This window comes from Pseudonaja textilis, chromosome 2, assembly GCF_049901715.1.
Source record: "Pseudonaja textilis isolate UNSWEBS1 chromosome 2, rPseTex1.2, whole genome shotgun sequence".
In the NCBI taxonomy this organism is placed as follows: Eukaryota; Metazoa; Chordata; class Lepidosauria; order Squamata; family Elapidae; genus Pseudonaja; species Pseudonaja textilis.
Genome location: NC_141991.1, coordinates 158,056,635 through 158,083,450, shown reverse-complemented (window position 1 = coordinate 158,083,450; position 26,816 = coordinate 158,056,635). Strand labels below are relative to the sequence as shown.

Genomic DNA, 26,816 nt, shown 5'->3' with positions numbered 1-26,816 from the left:
GAATCTCACCAAATCAATTAATATTCTATACTAGAAACTATTCTGGAATTGTTTCAAATTCAGATAAATTCTAGTTTGAGCTTAGTAATTGGGAATTTCATTTTTGATACTTTTCTGAAATGATAGGGACACAATTGGGACACTTCCAGGTAGAACGTGTGTGTCAAATTTTCTCTTATACTTGGCACAATTCTAACCTTTTTTAGAAGGGACAAGTTGTAGGTATTCATACATCAAATGACAATAAGGGCACATTCTAGGTAGAATTCAGATGCCAAAATACATTATATGTTAGCTAAATATTTCCCCTTTCAATATCTTTAAAGTCTAATTGAGAAAAGTAATGCAAAATAGCTAAATAGAATTTCCAGAATCTGAAGCATTATACTTCAGAAGTGAATAACTGGATATGAAGGCTTTATGGCAGAAGATGTCTAGCTACCACTGAAGAGAAAGCATTATACAAATACTGATCCTTGATCTTAACGGGAAGTAGGAGCCTTCCAATCTTAGACAATTAAGCAGTTCTCATATGGTGAATTAAAAATGATTAGTATATTTAGCTTAGTAGGAGTCTGGGTGCTTCTGTGATCTCATGGGCATTATTTTACCTGGATTGAGTGTTTGTAATTCTTCTGGTGAGTTCTTCAAAACATGTGATTATGTCATCAATATCTAGCTACCCAGCTTCTCTTGGTCTTTAATTCTAAGAAGCTGGGAATATTTCTTAATAATCAATGCAACTTCTCCTTTTCCATTGTTCATGTTCTTTTTAAAGAAATTCTATCTTTTCATTGCTGTATTTCACTTATAGATTTCTTATTAGGTCTCAGTTAATAGATACAACCATAATATGAGTATTAGAATATAGAAAGTGAAAATAATGACATTTATGAATAATGATATTTTCTGAATTTTTTAATTGAACTACTCTCACACATTCTCATAAGTTGTTTTGTTTATTGTAGGAAAAGAAAGGTAATAAACTAATAAACCAATCAATGAAGTCGTTACATTAAGTCCTTCTGAGTAGCAATCTCCAACTAGCACAAAATTCAGCTGAAAGGTTTTTAATCAGGAAGAAATTTCTTGTCACAGTTTAGCCAGCAGTGAAATGGCATCATGGAATGGAACTTGAGTTAAAAGTGGTTGAGAATCATTTTGTATAGCTTGCATTAATAGCCAGAAAGCTGTGTTTGTCTGAAACTGCAGTTGATGTATTTATTAAGGATTGATTGGTTGATGGGTTATTAATTCTACTTCTCTATTCATATTGAAAATTCAAGCAGCAACTAAAACACAATATTCAAAATTTAAAACAAATATTAAAATTATAATAGGAAAATGTATTTAAGTGGGGTTTTTTCTTTATTTCCCAATTTATGCTGTTTTTTCCCTGTATTTATACATTTCTCCTGCAATAGACTTTGGCTAGATGAAAATAAATATTCACTTAACAATTAATAGAATATAGAGTTTTTTCATGTAAATTGATTTAAAATGTAAATTATAAAAGTATCTGCATTTTAGTGGCTAAATTACAAATAATAATTAGCTGAGAAATTAAATGGAATCGAGTTGGCAAGAAATACATGTGACCCCAATACCGATTATATTTTTTCTGATCTATGTAGCCATGGATAAGATATATTTTTCTATTCTACTTCATATTGAAGAAGTTTTAGATGGACTTGCTCTGCTTTATGGAGGTTTTTTTGGTGTGCTCTTAAGTTTCCTGGTTTATACTGTAAAGTTTAAAAAATTCAATCATCTTGTACTTATCTATGTTGAAAGGTGATTATATGAATGAATGAACCATACATGCAAAGATGTAGGGCATATTGGCAGAGGAAAATGGAAATTTCTGAATTAGATAGATAAACTTTCTTTTTGTACCTCCAAAATATCTAATTTTATTTCTTATTACTCCTCAAAAAGCCTGGATTTTTAATTGGACACCTTGATAGCAAATACTATATATTTTAAAATATGACAGTAGCAGTCCAGAAACAATTATAGTTGAATCAATTTCCCAATACATGCACATACAAAATCATTTTCAAAATTGAAGAATGGATTTCCTGCTAATAAATATCACGATTTAATTTGTTAGGTACGTAAAGAATATGGGAAATGCCTGCGTACACATTGTTGTAGTGGGAAAAGTACAGAGAACTCCATCGGCTCAGGAAAAACTTCTGGGTCACGAACTCCTGGACGGTACTCCACAGGATCACAGGTAAAAAGTATTTCTTAAGTTGAAAAAATGTAGTTACTTTGCCCAAATAATTAACTTTTCAGTCATAATTGTTAGAGTTCTTTTCAGCTAAGTTTCTTTAGCAATTTCCTTATACAGTTTACTTATACAGTAGGAAAATGGGCTGACGGGGGTTTATAAAAATAGAAGATTTTCACTTCATGTCAGATTCTGCCCCAGATTCTGTGTTCTGAGAGAAAAAAATACTTAGCTGTTGTTATTAATTGCATTTTGATACTTTCGAAACGTGTTCAACGTGGCTAACAAGAAAAAATACATAGAAGATGTTACAAAAGTACAGTCTTAAAAGAATTGTCATTATGACTTATTCAGAACTTTGAAAAGCTCAAAATGAAAACTCATTTTGGCCAGGGGTCCCATTTTTTTTTTCATGCATGCCTAGGCACAGATCCCTCATTTCTCTTTGAAGGCCACATCATAGCACTTTTGATGATATGCAGTTATCTTGTTTGCTATATAACTTATTTCTAGAAATATTAACAAATCCTTCGAAGGATATGTGGACAGGAATAAGCAAGATACAGTTAACAATGAGTCCCTGTAACTGGTTTTCCCTTAGTCCTGGTACTCTTATTCTGAGGGTCATAAAGCTTTTCCTTCATGTGATTGCAAAGTTGTCTTTTGGTCTTGGGGAGGACATGTAATGGGTATCTATATATGCTTAGGCATTTACTTAAAAACAAGCTTACTGTAATTGTTCATCACAGCTACAAGCAAATCATTGACTGTAAATCATGAAAGCCACAGAGGTACAAAAGACCCTCCATTACTGCTCTGGCAGTCATTATGTCTCCAAAATCCTCTGGAAATTATCATGCTTTGCCTCGTGCTTGTTCAGTGTCAACCACTCAAAGTCGCTAGCACTCAAGCTATATAAAGAATGAGAAAGAAAGAAAGAAAGAAAGAAAGAAAGAAAGAAAGAAAGAAAGAAAGAAAGAAAGAAAGAAAGAAAGAAAGAAAGAAAGAAAGAAAGAAAGAAAGAAAGAAAGAAAGAAAGAAAGAAATTGGTGCAACTTTGAGTTCTTCCACACAAATTGTTAACCATAGGCAGAAATGCTTCATTGAGAGACTTGAACAGATCACATCAGCTTCATTTTGTCTTGTCCCAGCATGGATTGCAGCTTGCAATTGCGCTTCCTTGTCTCATCTGCTCCATTGTGTAACATTTTCAAACACACACATATATTTTCAAACAGATATTTCTGTTCACTGGTCACAGTTTCCACAAACATTCTGTATACAATGAGAAGGGCAAGCTCCTATAAATCCTGGCTGGTTCACCATTTCCTATCTGAATGTACAACAGGTATATCAATGGTTAAACCAAGTGAGAGATTATCAGAAAGGACTGGACTTTTCACACACACATAACACACCCTGCAACCAGTAAAAAGAAGACAGGCTAAAAAAAGATGTGTAAATATACCACATTCGGGTAGAGATTCTTGAAAACAGGTGGCCCCTTGGGTAACTCAATCCCAACTCATGTAGAGCTTTAAGGGTGACGATCCCACCTTAAATTGCACCCAGGAACATACCAATGCAGCTCATGCAGAAGTGATGTTATGTGTGTGTTGTATATCTGACACCTTTTATTGGCCATGCGGCCACATTCTGCATCAGTTGAAGTTTTTAAATCTTCTTCAGGGGCAGCCCCATGCAGAGCAGATCCCTGGATCCCCAGAGTGGATCCCCAGACCCCCAGATTGTGCACAGGGTCTACACTAACCCCATCCACAACTAAAGATGGAAAATCCTTGTCTCCACAGGATCCAAGAGCCCATAGCAACTCTGCTTTATTAGGGTTGAGTTGGAGCCCGTTTCGTCCCATCCAATCCCCCAAATATGCCACTGTTATAGAAAGGTGGGATACTTATTTTACTTTCTTTTGGGGGGAAGGGATTTGTTTATGAATATAAAACAGAGAAAATGGGGAACACCGTTCCTCACCAGTAGATGAGCATTGAATGGCTCTGATGTGTCTTGCTTATTTTGGTGGGCAGGAATGAAAATGTATCAACTGCTACCAGATCTGGTCAGATTAGCCATAATAAAATGTTTTTATGTCTTGGTGAGTGAAATGCTATGAACAGCCGTGCTTTATTCTCCTCCCCGCCACACACACACACTTCTTCCCTTTTTGTTGTTTCTGCTTGGACACTTGAATGGGAGACCTTCCCACAACCCAATGTTTTATTTTGTAGTCCAACTTGCAATGCTGTAGCCCCTTTTTTGTAGTATGCCCATGAAGTTACTCAGAATTCTCTTTCAGTGCCTTTCAGGGTGCTGATCTCGGATTCTACTCCATTATTCTGCCAATTTGCTCCACAATAAATACCATGAAAAAGTTCTGCCTTCTCTATCTTCCTTTCAAAGGAGACATGTTCCTCATTTCTTCCTTTGCTCCTGTTCTTCATTATCAACTGCTGCCTCAGACTTAACTTGTCCATCTCCTTTAATGTGCTTCCAGAAAAGACTAAAATAGTGACATTACATTAAACAAAAGATAAAACACTGGTGCAGTTTTCCTATTTTGAGCCTGTCCTTTAAAAGGGGTTCAATACATCAGAATAGGTTTTATTGTTGGGAAGGAAATGAGATAAACAAAGAAAGAAAACTCAAGCCCTGAAGAGCTAGGAGAGAACAGAAGCAGCCATGAAAGGGAGAGAGTAACGCCAGAATGATGACAGCAGTGGTCATCAGATGACCCAAGCTTTTAACAGAAGTTTAATCACTGGTAGTGCACCAGCTCACAGTGCCAGCATTGAAGAACAACCCAAAGACTAACCACTCCTTTGAGGTTTCAAGAATGTACAGTATCTAAGGCAAGGGTCCCCAAACTTGTCAAGCTAGGCTGGCTGAAGAATTCTGGGAGTTGAAATCCACAAATCTTAAAGTTGCCAAGTCTGGGGACCTCTGGTCTAAGGGTACAGCTTCAGGCCCAGAGCAGTTATATAAGCAGCAGAAGAGAGTCTCTGAAAACCCAGTAAATCCTATCTGACCGCAGGAGCAAATGCTAGGTAGCTCATTCTACCTCATCCACACTATGTGACCTTGAAGCAAGTTTTCACTGTGAAAAAATATATTTATATACGTATATAGCACAGAAAATACAGCATAAAATGTTAGTTACTGGCTAAGAGATAAATTAGGATCTTGGATTATAAGTGATAAGGCTAGTGGCATAGGGATAGAATACATGAGTAGGTTAAACTTTAGGAAGAATGTTTAAAAACAAACGAGATTGAACACTCACTTGTGTAAAGCTTTTTATAATGAAAGGCCTGCTTATAGGAATTGCCTTCTTCCCTTGCCTTTCTGTCCCTATCCCCAAAATGGACCTATAACTCTTACCTTCTGCTGTTTAGTAAGTATTTGTCTGCCACTTTCTTTTTGGCTTGGTCTTCTCTCTTTTCCTGCAAACAGGGGCTCTTCCTTTATATAACCTTCCGATTGCAGAAAGGGGAAGGGTACAGTGAAACCCTGGTCAGACTTCCCCCACAAGAATCTTGGTATAGAGTGCTGAGAAATACTTCATGCTAGCTGCTTTACAGATGGAATTGGTGGGTCAACTTGTGTTCCAGGGCACCACATCAGAGACTCATCTCTCTACTCTCTGGTGTTGATCGTTCAACATTTCAGTTTTTAGTTGGTAAAGTACACAAACAGATTCAAGAATTATTTGGAGGGGGGTTGCAAATGTACTTTTGCATTAAAATGCATAAGGAGTTTTCTTTCTTTACCTTTATTTAGGAAACAGCACATGGGCATCTCCGGAGTGTGTGGGCGGGTGGGGGGAGAAGGAGAGAGAACACTGCAACAAAGCAGCACAAATTATGTACATGCACTTGATGTCATGACATGGGTGTTAAAGGGCACTATTGTGTCACAGTACTATGTCAGAATGCACATTTTGTTGCTTTGGCATTGAATGGACTTCTATGACATGGTGTCATATTTGAACACTGGTTCTCCACTGATTAATAGAAGATTTCTAAACACGGTTTAATGTGTTGGTTGGAACACATGCAATCCTAACAGCTCAGGATACTTTGTAAGACATTGCTTCCACATGGTTCTCACTTGTTAAAGATTTGGTCTGCTGGCTGACCAGCAAATAGCAGGGAGACTGATTGGGGGGCTGGGGGGGACCTTGGAGAAGATGCTTTCAGTGGCCGTAAGGAAAACGAAAGCTGCCTTCAATATTGTTATTCTTCAAGCATCGTTCTTTTTCTTTTAAATTTTCCAAAGCCTTTATCTGAGTAATTTGCACTCCTGCGAATGTGATTGGTTTTGTAATGTTTCTTAGCCAAATTGTTTATTAATCTTAATTAATTGTTCATTAGTTAAGTTCCTTATTGTTAAAATACAGAATAACCAATAATAATAAATATATAAAAGTAAGTGTTCTTTTAAAAAATGCTAAGAACAGATAAAACAGTCAAAAAGTGCTAATATTATTCATAGCCTTAACATAATTTAAAAGTCATTAGTATCTTGTGAAAGGATTTTCGACCCAAAATTTCACAGGTGGGAGCGTGGGGTTCGTGCTGAGTGATATGCAGCAAAATTAGAAGAACTTAACCAGAATTTGCAGGCAAAAATGGTTACTTTTGGAACCTTATCTTTGCCATTTTGTTTGCAGATTTGGGAGGTTAGGTGAAGTCATCTAGAGCCCGTATATAAAAAAATAATATATAGTGAAATATTACCTGTTCACAGGTGTTCTTTGTGTTCTATCCGTTTCCTTGCTTCAGTTTTGACAGACCTTTGTCAAAATTTGAAAACAAAAATCTTGAAGTATGCTTGTGAGAGAAAGAAGATCAAGTAGGGTATGAATGAATCTTAACATGATTTTTCTAGATCGCACTGTAGCAGAGTACTGAGAATTTTTAAGGCCCAGGTGTTGCAGGAAATTACGAGACTCAGACCTTGGAATCCAAAAATAAGTTGGTTTTATTTGCGCAAACAGGTTCACAGTATTTTAGTGAGAGTCACTTCTGAACAACTTTCTTATAGAACAGCACATGCCTATATGCTTCTTCAGAAGGGGCAAAACACAGAAATATAACTTGTCAGTCATTCATTGGTTACTTGAAACACAGCTTTCCCCCTCCCCTCTTGCTAGGCTAGGATGGCTGGATGTCACAAACCCATCTTACTAAACTCCCTAGCTTGTGGTTTTGTTACAAACGAGACAAGATATCTTGGCAAATATGACTTTGTGACCAACAGATCATCCTTGTGGTTTTAGCGTTTCATACTTCCTTGTTCTTTCTCTTGCTAATACCACATATTTCACTATCTATAAAACTTGTATCATTATTTCTCTAAAATTAATATATTTTTATGTCCTGCCTTACAAGCATCTGCCAAGAAGAAGGAACCTCTAATGTTTTATTTATTGCATGCTATTTTTTTTAATCATAACATCATAACTATTTCACAACTTTCCAGGTTTCTGTAGCACTGAATAACTAGGTTCTTAGTTTGGTTTGAAATTTCTGCAGAGGAAAAACAAGCTTTGTATTGGAGTACAATAGTAACATTTTACCTCTAGGTAATAATAGATAGAGGCAGACAGATAGACAGACATATGGCAGATTTGAATCAATTTTTTACCCGTAATAACCCTTTATTTCCACACTTCTGAATTACTAAAATTATACTACTACTGACTCCTAATACAAAAAGACAAAAAAACTATATGTAGAGATTATAATTAGAAACATCTATATTTTATTCTTACAAAACTATTATTTAATAAATAAACACCTTTGACAGATATTTTACGAAATTGTATATAACAATAATCAGCCACAGTCATGCTGATGTTATTGTGCATGAACAATAATGAATTTAATCTCGGAATGAAAGCCAGTTAATTAAAACCAAAATTAAAAATATTCATTTAAAAGCCTGTTTTTAAAGTATTTTTAAAAACCAGTAAGCCAACAAAGAGCTATTGTTATCTGTGGGGGGAGGGGCAGGAAAGGACATAATGAAACTATGTCCTTAATCAAACTCTCCCCTTACTTACTTACATATGCTGTGCAGTAGTCGGAATATGCTGAACATATGCTATGACAGTTGCAGTTTTCATCATTTTTGTCATCAAAATTAGAAACAATAGAGAAATTTCCATAGAAATGGAATTTGCATAGATACATTTCAACATGAAATCTATTAAATTGGAAACAGCTCCTAAAGTGGTGGATTTCCAATTGATCGGTTCAAAAAAATCTTGATTTCTTTTATTTTATTGCATTTTAACCATTTTTTTAAAATGGTTCTCCTATAAGTCTATCCTGTTCTAATTCTCATTCCTTGATAAATGTGGATGCTGAGATATTGACAGATAGATCTATCAATATTCGCTATTATTATCTGCCCAGTCTAGATTGAATATGAACGCACTCGTTTCAGATGGGTTTTAAGCCAGATGGAGACAGCATTAGTTGTGCTTCTTGATGATGTGGGTAGTGACTGGTGTGGGTAGTGACTCTTTGTGACTGGCTTGAGGTTTGGTAATATCACTAAAGTGATGATAAATAATTATGCATCTTGGGCTGAGGCCATCCAAGTGATACGACCAAGGTCTTGTCCCAAATTCTGAAAGCTACCCAGGTCTGGATGTGGTCTGGATGTAGGATTGAGACTGAGGCTCAATCCTAACAAGAATGAGTGACTGCAAATAGTTGGGCTCTGGGTCTTGGGATCTTCCATTTTTTATTGTGGATGGTTGCATGTAGTCATCCAAGCATGATGGACTACCAAGGGTTGTTTTTTTTCTTTCTTTCTTTCTTTCTTTCTTTCTTTCTTTCTTTCTTTCTTTCTTTCTTTCTTTCTTTCTTTCTTTCTTTCTTTCTTTCTTTCTTTCCTTCCTTCCTTCCTTCCTTCCTTCCTTCCTCCTTCCTTCCTATCTATCTATCTACCTATCTATTTATCTATTTATTTATTTTCTATAACCACAAAGCTCAACCAAATGACTCTTATACTCCCAGCTTATACTTACCAAACAGATGATAGCTAAGGCCAAGGAGGCTTTTGTGCACATACTTCTTATGTAGTAGTTGTGCCCTTTCCTGGCCTAAGAGATCCTTCATGCCTTAATGAAAGGATTGCTATAATGCACTTTACATGGGGGCTACCTTCGAAGATTATCTGAAAGCTACAGTTAGCAAGAATGCAACAGCACAGGCAATGATGGCAGGTTCCATTAGGCCACCGTCAACCCATTGCTACACAAAATAAACTGATTGTCAATTGGCAGTGCAATCCAAGGTGTCAGGTATCACCTATAGAGCCCTTCCTGGCATAAGACCAGGAAAGCATGCCTCCAATTGTTTTGTCTGTCCAACGAGTTCTGGCAGAGTGGATATGTTTTGGGTCCTGTTGATTAAACTGTGAAATCTTGTAGGACCTTGGAAACATGTTTTTGTTCTGGTGACACCTGTCTTCTGGAAAAATCTCTCTATCTCTCCCCCCTCCTCCCTGCCCCCTCCCTCCCTCCCTCCTTCTCTCTCTCTCTCTCTCTCACACACACACACATCTCTCTCACACACACCACACACACATTGAGATCCAGATGACCCCACCCTGAAAATTTTCAGGATCTCAAAGTGGCTGCTCTCCCAGGCTTTGGGGCAGGGTGGTGGTTGAACACTTTTATGTGGGGGTGCTTGTCTTCAGACTACTTGTGATTTCTTTGTGAATGTATTTCCCTTTATTTTTTAAAGACTAGAACACATAAAATCTAAATACTGTTAGAGGAAAGCTGGAATTTGAACTTAAATTAAATTTAAATTTAAATCAGGTTTTTCACCAGATATACATCTTACCTTTCTTTGAAGGGTGGCATAAAAGTGCCAAAATTAAGTTGTCTTTTGAGTTCAGTTTGAGAATTAATATTTTATTCTTCTGAAATTGTTTGCTGTACATGTATGTATACATTATATTTCATTAACAGAATTTAGTGTCAAAAAGGTTTATGGAAAATGCTGAAACTCATTGCAAATGAAATTTTAATGTAACTAGTGAAAAATATAATCCAAATTACTGCATTAAATTTTTCTCAGAATATTTTAGACATAAAGCATCAGGCATGCCACATTTCTTCTCCTCATTACATTTCTAGACTTGGGAATTGAACATACATTTCAATTTATATATCAATTTATGAACGATTATCCTACATTTATCTGAGCAGTTATCTCAGATACTTGCATTCAACAATATCACTTACTTTCCTAGTGACAGTCTGAATGTTAGAGAGGTAGAATGAGTATTATGTTTTCGTTACATTAACTGAATGGGAAACACTTTTGTTTTTATTTACCTACTGATTTTTATTCAAGAGCTCAGGGTACCGTAAGTAGCATATCTCCTCCTCGTATCTTTTCCCACAACAATGACTTGTGCGGTTGGACTAAGAGAAAAGGGGCAACATTAACTCAGCCAGGAATTTTCTGTGGCTAAGAGTAAAACTAAAGACAACATTTTAACTCCTTTACTGAACTGGCACTTGTACTGCTTGCAAGTTTCCAATTTAGGGAAAAAAATCCTGGATTAGATGAATTTATTCACATTTTAGCATAGTTTGGGGTAACTTTCTGACTTGAAGTCCACTTTATTACTTTTTATCTTGTTTAAGGGACAAAAAAGAAAGGTTTGTGAATTTGTGTTGTTATAGAGTGAGCGGGCTGAAGACAATAAGCTTTTTTTGAGTTTTTGGTGAATTCTAAGAAGTGGAAATTGTCTTGAACTTTAACATACATGTTTTACTCCAAAACACTCTTGAAAAGGAACAAGCGAACCCCCCACACACCTTGTTCCAGGGTAGAAGGTATTAGGTGGTCTTATAAGTGCATGAGCTTCTGAGAGATTTAATGCACTTGGTTTCCCCAAGTCAGGGGGGGAAAAGGTCCAAGACTTTCAACTTGACCCACTGTGGGCATCTCTGGAGGGTGTTCATGTAAGCTGCATATTGTCCACCTTTGCCCTAGGAAATGAAGGGGAGAACAATTTCAGAGAGAAAATCAAAACACCTTGCTTACTTCCTGCACTGCCAGAAGCCATCTCCACAGACACAGAAAGAAGCAGGTCATTGTTTCCTATGGATCCTCTGCTTGATATTCATCTTCTGCCCCTTCTTCTTGTGCTTCTGCAGAGCCGAATTCGCAGGATGTGGAATGACACTGTTCGAAAGCAATCAGAATCCTCCTTCATCACTGGTGATATAAACAGTTCAGCGTCACTTAACAGAGGTAATTATGGACTTTTCAAATACATATGACCTTTGTAATTATGAAGAATCTAAACAGCAATGCTTTGCAACATGTAGCATCTTGTTCCCTTGAATTAAAATGTTACCACAGAATAAAAGATCCATTGTGCACTGTATTTCATTAATAGAAAATATTTCTTTTAACATTCTCTCAGTTCTTTAACATGGATATTAAATGTTGTTGAAAGTCAGTTGCAGAAGGAGTAGCAGCAGTGAGGCAGAATAGTTTTGAGGTCAGACAGGTAAAGTTATCTGTCTTCTTAATGTTACTGCTATTGCAGTAACAAATATTGTCAAACTTAACGGCCACCCATGAAAGGTGTTGGTAGATCCTGCTAAACTCTGAAGTCCAAGAGAAGGTTCCATGATGGAGAAAACTTGCTGCATAATGTCGAGTTATGCCCTTTCCCCAGCATAGCCTTCCTGAGTCTTTCAGAGGTCAGTGGGAAAATTCATATGGATATCACCTACATGTAGTAATGTAATGAAGATGTTTTCAGCCAGCCTCAACATTGGATCTAAAATTAAAGCTTTCCAAAATCAAAGACACCAATGTTCTGAACTCCATTAAAAGACATGCCAGAATATTCCTCTTGGGGAATGTTTTCTCTCTCTCTCTCTCTCTCTCTCTCTCTCACACACACACACACACACACACACACACACACAACACTGTGTGATCACTAGCTTTAGAAAACAACTTTCTCCAAAAATTCTGGGAATGTTAATTGGAGCAGCAATGAGGGTAAGTGTATGTTTGTATGGGAAAATGAGGGTAAAAGTAGTGCTGAAAAACAGATCTGAAATCCCCAATCAGATTTTGGCTACAGAGAAACAGCCATTGGGGAGGAAGGCAAGACAGTGTCTTTCAATGTCACTTTGCATTGCCTTTTTTTTCCCCCCTCTGAAAATCCCAAGAATGATGCAAGATGACGGGTGTTAGTCTTCCAGGGGAATTGTAAGTAATGGCAGTTTTCTGAATGGTTTCCTCTACCCTTCTGGGGGCATGAGAACTACAGCCATGAAAATAATGGCATTTTTACTCATGCTGTACAAGCTTCAATAGCTGTAACGGAGGACAGATGGGTCTCTAACTTAAAAATACAGCCAGAAAAAAAATGAGGTTACCATAATTCTGTTTCATGTTTGAGATGCTACCATATCTTGTACAGTTCTTCCAAATATTTTTCATTCCTTCCAATGACTTTCCTGATTGTCCTTCTGTGACATTGTTCTGTGTTTTTTTTCTCAACTTTTCTTAAGCATGGTTCCCAGAACACTATTAAAATCTTAAGAAGAGCTTAGTAGGATACAGGAAATAATAGTCCTATGATTCAGAAACCTTATTTTCCTTGATACAGCTCATGTTTGCCTTTTGTACTTCAATGATATACTATAATTATAATTGAAATTCTGTGATCTTTTTCACAAAGCCAGTGATTCCCATTCCATGCTGATAATCACTGCATTGCTTCCATGCATTGCAAGATACTCTGATCTAGAATTGCCCCAGGTAGATGCCATACTCTCACCTGTAATTCCCCACGTTCTTCTGGAGAACAAGCAATGCTTGCCCTCTTTCAGTCATTTGGCTTTTCACCTGTTGTCCAATGTTTTTGAAAGATAATGGACAACACGGTCACTGTCTTCTATATGTTAGGATATAATTCATCCTCTAGACTAAAACTCATTTGAAGTTAGCAAGTTTTCTTCGTTATATGTGTATTAACCTCAAACTACAGCCCTTCATTTTGCTCTTTATAATCACCTAGTGGACCATAAGAAGCTACCTTATTGGAAAAGACTGAGACCAAATAGAAACTAACTTCCTTTGTTAACTTATTCTGCCATGAACTTCTAATCGCCATTATTGTACATTTGTTAAAAATTGTTCTTCAAGTTCAAGATATTGCAATAATAAGAAAAAAGACTTTGATGGAGATGAATGAGATCTTTAAAAAACCACAAGGAAAAAAAAACAAGCAAAAGTTTGCAGAAGATGCTAAGACACCTTCCTAATTTAAATGAGCTTAAAAAGCAAATGAGGTATAGCACAATGAGATTTGAAAGATTGTTCTCAGCACCACCACACAGACGAGACCAGGACTCAGCTGCTTGTAGACAATGAAAGTAGTCTTAACCTCAAGTGAATTAGGAAGGTGTCTGTGTTTAGAATTACTTCGCATTCATCATCTCTGCCCTGCCACCTTTTCACTTAGCTATCCAAATTTTTTTTTATTACTTAAATTCTGAGCCACCTACAGTACATGCTCTTGGGACATTTAGCTTTGTTTCTAAATCCATTTCTGATCATCTAGAGTACCTGGTCTACTGTAGCTGCCTCCCAAAATAGAGACACCTATGTGAGAATCTTTTTTCCATAAATTCATTAACTGAAATTAATATTTTATTTCCCTAGCTTCCCTCAACTGTGTCAGTCTTCCCCAGCCTCAGTATCCTCCACATATCTAAATTTTATTCTTCCCAAAATTCTCAACAATGGCCAATCTAATTATGATTCTCCCTCCCTCCCTCCCTCCCTAACACCTTAATCACTTCAGGTTTATTATTTATATTATCACTTTCTCTTTCCTTATAAATATAACCAGAACAGGATGGATGTAACTAACACTTTCTCAATCACCACCTGACCTTTTGCAATAGGTCTGTTCCCATAAGAGAAAACATATTATCTATCTGAATTTTCAGGGCAATGTTTTTTGTTTTTGTTTTTTTGGGGGGGCGGCGGGGCGGCAGAATTAACTATTGAGAAACTCTGAAGAACCATTACTGTTTAAAAGAAATATCTCACTTTAAAATATTACAAACTCCCTCCCCCTCTTTTTTTTCCTTTTGGCCAAATATCTTACTGCTTAGTTGTAGCTCTGCCCATAAGGTTGAAAAGAAGATTCAATTTTCTCCCACTCATCTTGCTAGACGCACCCACGACATAAAAACTATATCTGCTTCCCCATTAGCCTCTTTCAATCTCACTTAAAATGTAATCTGCCCCCTTCAGGTGAGAAATAATATTTGAAGTAAGTATTCCTACAGCAGCGCTAAGAGAAAAACCCTTCCGCTTAAAAGAAGATACTGTACTAAATGTTCATGTTAAAGTGCAGGGATTCCTTTAGATAATTTATGTTTCCAAATATAATAAAAATAAATTCAAAGAGTAATTTTTTAAAGTATAAATATTGATGGCAATATTAATTACTGCCTTTTAAAAAGCTTTCTCCCTGGATGCAGACCAACCGCTTGTAAGCCATGGATGATCATCAACACTCTCATCTTGACTTGTCTTGCTGGGGGCCCTAGTTGCCTTTCTCCCAGCTCACTGTTTTCAGTAGATTATTTGGCACCATGTATGAGGAAAAGATGCCACATTTAGGAAGCAGACAAAGAGCAGAAGAGAACCTGCAGCAGCTTCTGATCTTGAGAATATAGAGCAAGGAAGACATACGTATTTTTAGGCTTAAATGTTGTAAGTGTTATGATATCCTGTAACTATCTAGCTGTCCTCTGTAAAAATAGATAAAATGCAGGGGCTTATAGATTTCTAATCCAGATGTGGGGTTTTTTTTTAGCTTTAAACTACCATTTTTAAATTTTTAACATGTTTCAATTATTGCCTTCCTCTTGAGTCCTTTCAAGATCTTTCAATTTATTAATTTTGTTAGGGCCACCCACTTCATCAAATATCAGGTGACTTACAAAATCCCAGAGACAATTAAAACAGTTAAAATATGCATAAAGAGACCACTAAGATTAAAAGTCACAGAACAAATTGTAGAGATTGGAGTTTAAAAGAACTGCAAGGCTAGGTGATTTTATCTGTTTCCAAGATCGGTTATTTTTCTATGGCCCAAACCTCCATGTAGTAGACATAAATTTACAATGGTAAAGACTATACAATATCCAGTTCTGTGGCAGATCTATAAGTTGGTAATATGCAGAAGAAACAGAGAGCAGGGACAGGGTGTGGGATGGAATTTGGTTTAGGAGAAGTCACAATCTTGGCTCTCTGCTTGGGGTTTTAAGTGGCTTTTAGAAACCTTGTTGTCCTAAAGAAAGCCTAGAACCAGGTAAATTAATCATTCTAAGTATTTGGGTACCTATTCACCCTCATTTATGGCAAAGAGGGAGATTCTTTCAAAATGCAATCCTACTGATAGGGAGCAGAGAGCAAACTTCAGGCACATTCACCTGAAAACCTCTTGTTTTTCTAGTCTCTGCGAAGCCCGAGATATGGAAAATTGTCTGCAATGTATAATCATCTTCTCTATTTCCTTCCTTACCTATTTTTCTTCATCAATGTTGTCTCTTTTTCCTTACCCAGAAGATACCTACTCCCTGAATTCTCTCTGTCACTTATTTCAGTGGGTTTTTCATTTGCTGCTCCCCTCATCATCTAGCCAGCTGCTGACAATCTATTTGACAATCTGATTTTATATTCTATCTTTATTGTAAAATGAAAATTCTTATTTGGTCTGTGCATACACTATGCTTAAATCATTATATGTTGTGGGTTTATGATTATATAAAAATTTTAGCACAGAGACAGTTGTATAGGAATGTGAGTGGTAGAGAAAGAGTACAGACGGATGAATGAAAGTTATGTGTGAATAAGAGGGGAAATAGAAAGTGTATTGGAGTAGAATTACAACAAAAACGATGGAAGGTTGCTATGGTCGTAGAGGAAAGAATAAAGTGAATTCTGGTCCTTTTGCTTCAGAAGTAAAAAATAAATTAACTATTTTCCAGTTGTAGGATTTGGGTTGGCCATAAGAAAAGTCTTTCTGAAGTGTAGAAATTTCCATGCCCTACTGGACTAACATGACTATCTTTTGAAAGTTAGGTTTAGTTTTTGATCCAAATAGCCTACCCTTTGCTTCTTATTCTAAAATTGTAATCTATTGAGACACAGCTGCTTCATGAGGAAGTTAAATGAATTATTCAAACTTATACAGAACCTAGTTAAAATTATATGGGGCTTCCTTTGCATAATCCAAATTTTCCATTGATTGAGTCCCCTCAAAGAGCCCACAAAATAAGTCTGCATCTTCCTTGCATTACAGTTGAGGTATTGGGGTGGGAATAGAAGAAATATTCCGGTGACTTTGCAGAGGTAAGAGCTCAGCCTATAATTTCCTGATCCTTAACTCGGGTACTACAGATTATCAGCTCTGCTTTCCTTTGCATTGAGTAACATCAGCTTTTTGTGTTATAAATAGATGGTTTGGGTGATTTTATCTCAATTTTGTTTGGTTTGAAATATTATTTTCCATCTTATATTGCTTTTATATAATATAAATCCACCCCCCCAACTATCCTGTGCTATGTGGCTTGAATCAGAATCATGTGGATAATAAAAGTATCAGTGGTTTGGTGTTTCAACAATTTAGTTTTCACAGGGACAATTATGTTGCAGTCTGCATGATTTTTTTTAAAACTTCAGAACAATTACGAGGAGGGTAATTTGTAAACTCATGAGAAGTGGCTTGGGCTTGCCTGAACAAGACTGTGATTCTCCTTGTCATGGCAACACAATCTGCTTCAAGGAGGTACTTCATATGACACAAAGCCTCAACTGTCATGAGAGAGGGCTCTTGCAGGAATTGCTGAACAACACAGAACAGGAAGGACAAGAAAATCAATACATTGACTGCATATTGCTACCATGCTATTTGGCCAAGTGCTTTCAAAGGAATGGCTTGATCAAAGCATGAGCAAGTGACAAAGCTTTGCATGGTCCTAGTGATTAGGGATGCACAGCAAGATAAAGCTCCTTCTCCAAATTCCTCTAGCCCAATAAATAGAAAGAAAACAGCCACTGGATTAACCTCTGACTCTGCTTTGGCACAGAGGGAATTTCCTTGAGACCAAAATGTCTCTCCAAAAGAGACTACTAACTAAGCGAAGGGAGAAGAGGGCACCACCATACTTGTTCCCTTCATGCAGAAATTAAAGCCTGTTTGTTCGTTCGTTTGTTAAATTTGTTTGCTGCCCATCTTGCTAGAAGACAACTCTGGGTGGCTTACAACATTAATATATGTGCGAACAGGAGTTGCAGGCAAGTTTCTTACAGAGTTCTGGAACTACAACACTGGCTGGCCTGTTGGAACCAGTGGGAGGAATAGAGTACCATATCAGTTCACACGGCTGAGGCTATCAAAATAAATACTGCATGTATTAGAAATGAAGTAGTGGCAGCTGTTTCCAGGTTGGGAATGAGAAGTGCTGTTGGATCATTCTATCTTTGCTTGATGGCTGCTGAGAAGAAGAGCAAGACCAGATAGATACTTTTTCTTGTGGGCCCACCTGGGTTAAAGGGGTGGATCACAGAGACTGACTACATTTAGGGAAAAAAAACTGCCGATAATGTAACATGGAAGCTTCCTGAGGAGAAGAATGGGATGATAGCTGCTCTGGTGGAAAGGAGGAACCAAGAGTGTGGAATGACAGCTGCTGGGACTACAGCAGTGAGCCTGAGAATGGAAGAATAACCCTTTCATGTTGTTCAAACCGCACACCATAAACATAGTAGGGAATTTCTGAAAATACCTTTCTCTGTGAGTTTTGCAAGACAGAAACATTTGGCTTTGCTTGTGAATTCCCTGGCTCTTTCTGATACCTGTCACCCTGCCCTACTAGCCCGACTGACCACCAGCCACAACTGCACCTACCCTATCTCTGACTATAAATGCAAACTTAACATTTCTTTACTTCAAACTAAAAATGTAATAGTGGTTTGGCATTCTGCCTTCTATTTTTATGACACACAGAAATATCAAGATTGGGTTAAAATTCCTGTTCACTATTCTAAGAGATTCTAAATATTCTAAGAGATGTAGGCCCTTGTAATTATGACTATAACATATATGAGTATCTTTATCCATCTCTGACTATCTGATGACTTATTCTATGTGAAGTGAAAAATACTTGTAAAATGTAAATGGCAAAACAATATTGGCAACAATAGCGAGAGATAAGTTTAAGTGCTATGTATATATTTGATGGCTTTTAAAATCCTTGTTCTTAGTCTTTATGCATCATACATATAGACCATGCTCTTGCACAGATGCTTCATAAGAAATGTTAGGTTGCTGAGGAAAAAATTGACTGGAGCCACTTCCCACAATTCCCTCAGATTTTTTGGGTGGCAATGGTGGTTTTACTGCCACAGCAATAATGTTCTTAGGACTTTCTCTGCCTTCCTCTTGTGAAAATGCAAAAAAAAAAAGTTACTTTTCCAATTTATTTTCCTCGTGTTTATTTTCCTTTTCCTATATAAAATACCTCTGACTTTTGACTTATGGCAAAAAACATCTGAATGCTCAAAAATGTGAGAGCAAGCTACCACGCATGGCACTGTCATTGTGTTCTTTGTCTTAGATGATAGCATATATTTTCCCATCCTGCCAGAATGTATGAAAACATCCTATAATCTTACCTTTGGGTGCCCACTTGAGAAAGATGTTTTTAGCTACTCATCCAAACCTTGGGGATTTGTCTACGGTTTTCGTTCCCACCCATAGAATAGCTGTCAGATCTATTTCTGGTGCCTTAGCTGCCTTCTATAGTTTCAGACATATGAGTGAAAGATGCATAATTACTAATGTTTCCAACTAATTCCACATCCTGTTGAAATAAAAAATAAAATAAAAATAAAAAATAAAATGGAAAGAAATAGCCCTCCATTGACTCAGAAGAATAAAAAGAGGCCCACATGCCTTTTGTCAAGGAATCTCTTTTTCTATCTACAAATCTTTCTATTGCATCATTGTCAAAACTCCTTTTGCTACCTTCTTTACTATATGTTTTTTTTTTTTTAGTTCTGACAGTGGATGTCAGTTCACAGTCTTTGGACTGTGCCCCTTTTTGGTTCGATTTCAGATTATTAAAAATTTAGAAATCTTGTAAGAAATTTTGTGATTGAGCATCACTCCTGTCCCTTATGGTCTTGATCCGCAAAACATAATACAACATGATGGACCACTGTTATTATTTTGGAGAGAAATGGAGGAAGTGATTTCCTGTGGGAACTTTTTCTCCTCTTTGTGAGTTTCCCTATTTTGAGTTTCTACTGTATCTCCCTCAGTCTTCTCTTCATAGGGCTGAATTTGTACAGTTTTCTTTATGGTATTTTCCAGACTCATACTCTGATTTCATACCTGTGATGAGCATTAAAGATTGGTTGAATGGGTATTTCCATGTCTGAAATAAGAATCTAACACTAAATATACAGCAAACAGGATTACAAAATATATAAGATTCAGTATTGCAAATGTCTGGGTATACAGGTGAAAGTCGAAAAATTAGAATATCGTGCAAAAGTTCATTTATTTCAGTAATTTAACTTAAAAGGTGAAACTAATATGAGATAGACTCATTACATGCAAAGCAAGATAATTCAAGCCATGATTTGTCATAATTTAAATGATTATGACTTACAACTCATGAAAACCCCAAATCCACAATCTCAGAAAATTAGAATATTACATGCAATCAATAAAACAAGGATTGTACATAGAACAATATCGGACCTCTGAAAAGTATGAGCATGCATATGTACTCAGTACTTGGTTTGGGCCCCTTCTGCAGCAATTACTGCCTCAATGTGGTGTGGCATGGAAGCTATGAGCCTGTGGCATTGCTGAGGTGTTATGGAAGACCAGGATGCTTCAATAGCGGCATTCAGCTCTTCTGCAGTTTGGTCTCATGTCTCTCATCTTTCCCTTGGCAATGCCCCATAGATTCTCTATGGGGTTCAAGTCAGGCGAGTTTGCTGGCCAATCAAGCACAGTAATCCCACAGTCATTGAATCAGGTTTTGGTGCTTTTGTCAGTGTGGGCAGGTGCCAAGTCCTGCTTGAAAATGAAGTCAGCATCCCCATAAAGCTCGTCTGTGGAAGGAAGCATGAAGTGCTCCAAAATCTCCTGGTAGACGGCTGCGTTGACCCTGGACTTAATGAAGCAAAGTGGTCCAACACCAGCAGATGACATGACTCCCCAAATCAACACAGACTGTGGAAACTTCACACTGGACTTCAAGCATCTTGCAGTGTGTGCCTCTCCATTCTTCCTCCAGACTCTGGGTCCTTGGTTTCCAAATGAGATGCAAAAGTTGCTCTCATCACAAAAGAGGACTTTGGACCACTGAGAAGCAGACCAGTTCTGTTTTTCTTTAGCCCAGGTAAGACGCTTCTGACGTTGTTCATTGTTCAGGAGCGGCTTGACAAGAGGAATACGGCATTTGAAGCCCATGTCCAGGATCCGTCTGTGTGTGGTGGCTCTTGATGCACTGACTCCAGCTTCAGTCCACTCCTTGTGAAAGTCCCCAACCTTTTTCTGACAACCCTCTCCAGGCTGCGGTCATCCCTGCTGCTTGTACACCTTTTTCTTCCCCACTTTCCCCTTCCACATAACTTTCTATTAATGTGCTTTGATACAGCACTTTGGGAACATCCAACTTCTTTTGCAATTACTTTTTGTGGCTTTCCCTCCTTATGGAGGGCATCAATAATGGTTTTCTGCACAACTGTCAGGTCAGCAATCTTTCCCATGATTGTGATTCCTACTGAACCAGACCGAGAGACTATTTAAAGGCTCAGGAACCCTTTGCAGGTGTTATGGCTTAATTAGCTGATTAGAGTGGGACACTTTGAGCCTAGAATATTGAACCTTTTCACAATATTCTAGTTTTCTGAGATTGTGGATTTGGAGTTTTCATGAGCTATAAACCATAATCATCTCAATTATGACAAATCACGGCTTGAACTATCTTGCTTTGGATGTAATGACTCTATCTCATATATTAGTTTCACCTTTTAAGTTCCATTACTGAAATAAACTTTTGCACGATATTCTAATTTTTTGACTTTCACCTGTAAATTATCAATATACCATCTTTTAAAATAGTAATAGCTTTTTTCCAGTAATGTAGGAAAATATATTAAAATTTTAGTATTTTGGTTATTACTTTTGCAGAATTAAATGTTGAAAGTTATCTTTAAAAGAACACAGATTCTGATCTCATATTCTGAAAACTAAACTTGCCATATGTATACAGAATAAACTTTTTACTTGATTACTATTTTCACAGAATTATAGAACTGAGTTCGAGGAAAATACATAGGTCATCTTCTACAAGTATCCTCTTCCTATACCTATTATATTCTATTTCTTTTTCCTAAGCATAGAACTTTGCATGTTCTATTACATTTCATTCTAGATATTCAAGCTAGATTGTCTAACCTATCAATGTTGAATTTTATTTCTGTCTTCTAGGGTATTATTTATCTCACCCAGTTTTGTGTCAACTGCAAATTTGATAAGCATTCCTCCATCTCTTCATTCAAGTCATTAATGAAACTGTTGACGAGTAGAGGACCCAGGATTGATCCTTGTGGCACCCACTTGATACCTCTCTCCAATTTGATGAGGAACCACTGATGAACACTATTTGAGTATGATTTTTCAAGCCAGCTGTGGATCCATGTAATAGACATGCTATCCAATCCATACTTAACTAGCTTCCTAATCAGATTTCCTGAAATTAACATATTTAATGTCTACTGAATCCCTAAGGAAATTTTCCATTCAGAAAATAAGGAATTCTTCTTGACAAATCCATGTTGACCTTTGGTAATTACTGTGCTAACATCAAGCTGTGTTATTCTCAATCAGTCTCTTTATGGTCTTCTCTAAAATTCTCCCAGCTACAGTGTCAGGTTGACTGTAGCTCTGTGCTGCTGGATTCTGCTTTTTCTCCTTTTTGACGAGAGGGACTGCAATTGCTCTTCTCCAGTCATCTGGCATCTCATCCAGTCTCTGGGATTTTCGAAGATCAGACATTAAGGATCAGCCAGACCATCAGCAAAGTTCTTCTGTATTCTAGAAAGCAATACACCTATCCCTCATTGAAAGAATTCCTTGACAATCTTCTGTCAATTTCAAGTTTCATTTCTGCCCCTTCATGTTCCTCTTCACAGTTGTCTGGTGGAATATATGCCCCCACTTTGGAGAACACAGAGCCAAAATACAAGCTGGATAGCTCTGTCCTTTTCTTGTTGCATTTTAGCGTTTTGTCATCTTCATTAAACAGCTGGAATACTACGATTTTGTCTTCTTTTTTATTCACATAATTAAATAGTTTCTGTTCTGTTTTGCATCCTGTACCAACTTCACTTCATGTGAGATTAGTTTTTCTGATACTATCTCTGTAGCTTATGTATATGTATCCTGGTGATCTTTCTATCTCCCATCTGTGTCCTTTTTTATCTTCAGATCTTCAGTAAATTTTTATGCAGCTACATTGACTTCTTATGCTGTCTTTCCTATTTTTCCTAATTGGAATTGCTTGCAATTTTGTTTTTAGTATATACTTTTTTAAAAAAAAACATCTTCTCCTGCTATGTAATCCTATTTATCTTGCTCTGACTTTATTAAAATACTTTTGAGATTTTCCAAAATATATTTTTGACTGCACTCAGCCTATTCCTTCCCTTTTTATTTCTGGGTTTTTTTTTTTTGAATAAGTAATATTTTTCACTTGCAATATTTTAATCATGGGAATCATCCTATCCTGTCTATGAATGTCATGTCATTTGCATGTCAGGCATTTTATGAGCCAGTGTTGTTTCTGATTTTTCACTGAATGTTTAATAAGACCCATTGTAACAACATATCCTCTTCTTTCTCCAGTGCATAAGTCCTTATTGTAGGATTTCCATCTCTAGGTTGTACACAATTCAGTATGTCCTGCTAATCAAGCTTGCCATATTTTGGCCAAACTTTACAAGTCCTTCTGAGATGCAACCCATTTCATGTCAGGTAGTGCAAACCATGATCACAGAAACCAAATCTCTCCCACTGACATACTCAGTTATTCACCTATATTCTTCTTTTTCCCCCTTTATACCCGTGTATAACTTTATAGTTGTCATGTGATTAAAAAAAACATAAAACAGCATAAAAGCATAAAAATGCTTACGTAATAATAAAATCCTAAAATTAAGACAATTATTTTCCTGCAGAAAGCAATAGCAAACAAAGCAAATAAAATAATCCTTAGAACAGGTGGAGCTTCATTGTAAGTAGAGTTCAAGTTGTATTAGAAAGGACATTGAAGGAACATGTGGGCAAATTTGCACTGGCAAAAATACTGTAAAATGGCTGAAAATAAGACATTAAAGTGGACCCCAAAACAGAATTCTACATGTGTTAGAATACTGTTATGTAATTTGCTGACCTGAAAAGTTTCCTGTTTCCACCACTTGAGCTTCCAGATTCTTGAACTCGTTCCTCAGACCTTCAAAGATCATAGTAATATGGCTGTAAGTGTTCTTTGCAGAATCATTGTCCTCAGGGTGCAGGAAAAAAAGGAATAATTGACAGTGGACTTGATAAGCCTTGAGCATGAGAAAAATAATAGTCCTGGAAAATGAATGAAGAGTCAAGATAACTGGAAGAGGGCAACCTTTCCCATCTTCAAAAAAAGAGAATAATAAAATATGGGGAACTACATATTACTCATCTAACATTTGCAGACAGATCTGCTAATCAGAATTGCCAATAACAAAAACCTGGGTGGAGTAGCTAATATGTGGAAGGCAATCTTTCAAAATGCTCTTGAGGAATTGGCTGAAAATAGCATTTACCGAAGACAAATGCAGCATTAAACACTTCATCCATTTTCTAGGAACTGTTTCTATCAAACTCCAGCTAAAATCCTACTTCTGTGACCTACAATTCACAATTGCCTGAAGGAAAATATAACCTCTTATCAGATAAGATTAAATGAAAATAGAAGTAGAGTAGTTCTGACTTTTCTTTTTAATTCTTTGCTATTTGACATCTTCACCGAGCTACTGGTACACTGTTTTTTTTTTTTTCAAATTTTCTTTGAAGTATCAAAATTGGCCGTTTTTGTTGCTGTTAGCATCTCTCAGGAATCTTAGCAAATTTTGTGCATTTCATTTCCCAATACAAGCTCTGTAATTGCTGTAATTCTTTAATTTCAGACATTCTTCTTAGTTCACTAGTTCCTGTTTTCATCTCCAGTATGGATCTGGATTGATTTTCAGCCTTTCAACTTAGTCAGCTGGCTTCCTTCTTTCACTTCTTGAAACAATATGTTATGATTACGGTGTCTATATAGTTTTCTTGGCAAGAATATAGTCACAGTCCTCTTTAGATATGGTTTCTTCCCTGATTGTGCAAGGTAGATTACAGCCCCTGGATTTCCGCTGTTCTCCCACTAAATACTAACCAAGCCTGACCTTGCTTAATTTTGTTTAAGCTAGTTAGCTAAGAACAGCCACTTGCTGTGACATTCATTTGTTTAAAATGTTTTTTTTTTAATTCAAAGTAGGTGTTTGATTAGCTCACCTTTAATTTCCTGTAAAATCAAGCACTCTGCCATTACCTGATGCCCTTTCCCACTCTAAGAAGTCTTCTCTCTGAATCAGATCCAGGATATGTGATCCTTTGTGTCCTACTTTGTCAGCAAGAGATGTCCAAGATTTCCTGGAATTATAATATTTGGACAGTTTTTGCCTTAAGCAAATCTCAAGTTAAATAAAGTCCACCACCATTATTACTCATTTATCATTCTTTCAAATGACTGCCATTAAGTCACTCATCTCTGAAATCCATTCCTTTATATCTGAAAATGTGACATTTCTCCATCTTATTTTTTGCTATTATCAGAACATGAAATAAAGTATCTTTGTTCTGAATTTTTTAAATTCCAAGTAGTCACTGTGTAATTAAGTACAATATTTGTACTCTTTAAAAAACCCGAGTTTTCTCAATTGTCAATGTCTTATATTATATAACATTACCATTATAAAAGAAGTATAAGGAAGAGCATGACCATTACATTAAACCTTAAAGTGCCCTCAAATGCCTTCCCACACCAATATTATTGCCCTCCTCCTTCATAAGTATAAAAGAGAAAGTCATCTAGAAAAACTGCCTAGCTATTTCAAAAATCCCTTAATAGTTAGAAAACTCCCAATTATTTGGCATTTTTACCTTTAATCTAACATGTTGTATATTATTTAAGATATTCAAAACATTGAGGATGAAATGCAAATCAAACAATAATAAGAGCATTAACCCAAATATTCCACTTGGACAGTAAATAGATGTCTCTTTCTATTTATTTTCTAATGTTACATATCCTGTTTCATGTATCTTTTTTAGCCTTTTGTGTTAAGCCCATAAATGCATCAAGGCTTATTTGCACAGTATAGCATTATAAAGCATTCCTGACAGATGACTGACCCATTTCTTCTGGAAAGGGAGCATTATTCAGTTCCCATTATTCCATAACATGCACTCTGAGAGAACGGAGAACAAATTGTTAGGCACTTGAAGAAAGGCATCATTTTCTCCTTTGGGTATCTTTTCCAAAGGCTAAGGACTCAACTTGCATCCCCTAACTATCATCATTGTCTTTATTTATTCTTAGTCCTGTTTAAATCCTTTCATGGTGTCCAGGAATGAAATGGGGTTTGCCCAGCAAGACTGTAGTGATAAGAATTTGGACAAGGAAGAGAGAGAGTTTAAAAAAATGTGTTTCTCCTTTTTACAGCTCTATATTCCAGGATTTTCCCCTCACAAATACTCTTGGCAAGCTAAGCTTCTCTTCAGGTTTAACATTGGTGCCATTTATTTTTGCTAATGCCTTGGGTGAAAAAGTGGAAGAAATCTTATCAAAAATGATGTTAATACAAAACTAGGTAGAATAGCTAATACTGAAGGAAACAAAAAAAAATTGATTGGTTGGAGAAATGGACTAGAAATAATAGAATGAATTATTTCAAAATGCAAAAGCATTTTTAAAAAGTTCACTTAAAAATGAAAGCAGGTATAGGATAAGGATGACTTGATAACAGTGTGTGTGAAATATATTTGGAAATTGTATTTGATCTGAAAAGAATAAAAAGATATTAATAAATCGGCAGGCATGGCTGCTAAAAGGGAAGTACGAGTGCAGGATCAGTGAGTTTCCAAATCAAAAGAAAATATTATTTCCTCTCTCTTTGGAAGTGATTAGAGTCCCTCTTAGTTACTGCTTCCAGTTCTGAGCACCACGTTTTGAGAAAGCTGGAACTGCTTCAAAGAAAAATGAAGAGGATAATCAGGGATTGTAAACAAGCCCTTACAAAGATAAAGAGAGAACAAGGCATATTTTCTTTTCAGGATAAGCGACCAAGAAGAAAAGCAATAGAAATGTTCAAGT

At 36.6% G+C, this 26,816-nt stretch overlaps 1 protein-coding gene across 26 annotated transcripts in view; it reads left to right on the top strand.

Moving 5' to 3' along the window:
- Positions 1 to 26,816, top strand: part of ADGRL3 (adhesion G protein-coupled receptor L3) — a 568,292-nt gene that overhangs the window by 479,785 nt on the left and 61,691 nt on the right. For 25 of the 26 annotated variants that reach the window (XM_087926212.1, XM_087926209.1, XM_087926207.1 and 22 more), the window contains 2 exons: positions 2,114 to 2,239; positions 11,448 to 11,544. In XM_087926212.1, coding sequence (XP_087782338.1) covers positions 2,114 to 2,239; positions 11,448 to 11,544 — 223 coding nt within the window. Of the gene's footprint in view, positions 1 to 2,113; positions 2,240 to 11,447; positions 11,545 to 21,853; positions 22,682 to 26,816 lie in introns of those variants that run through there. The other variant, XM_087926213.1, reaches the window with a different exon arrangement.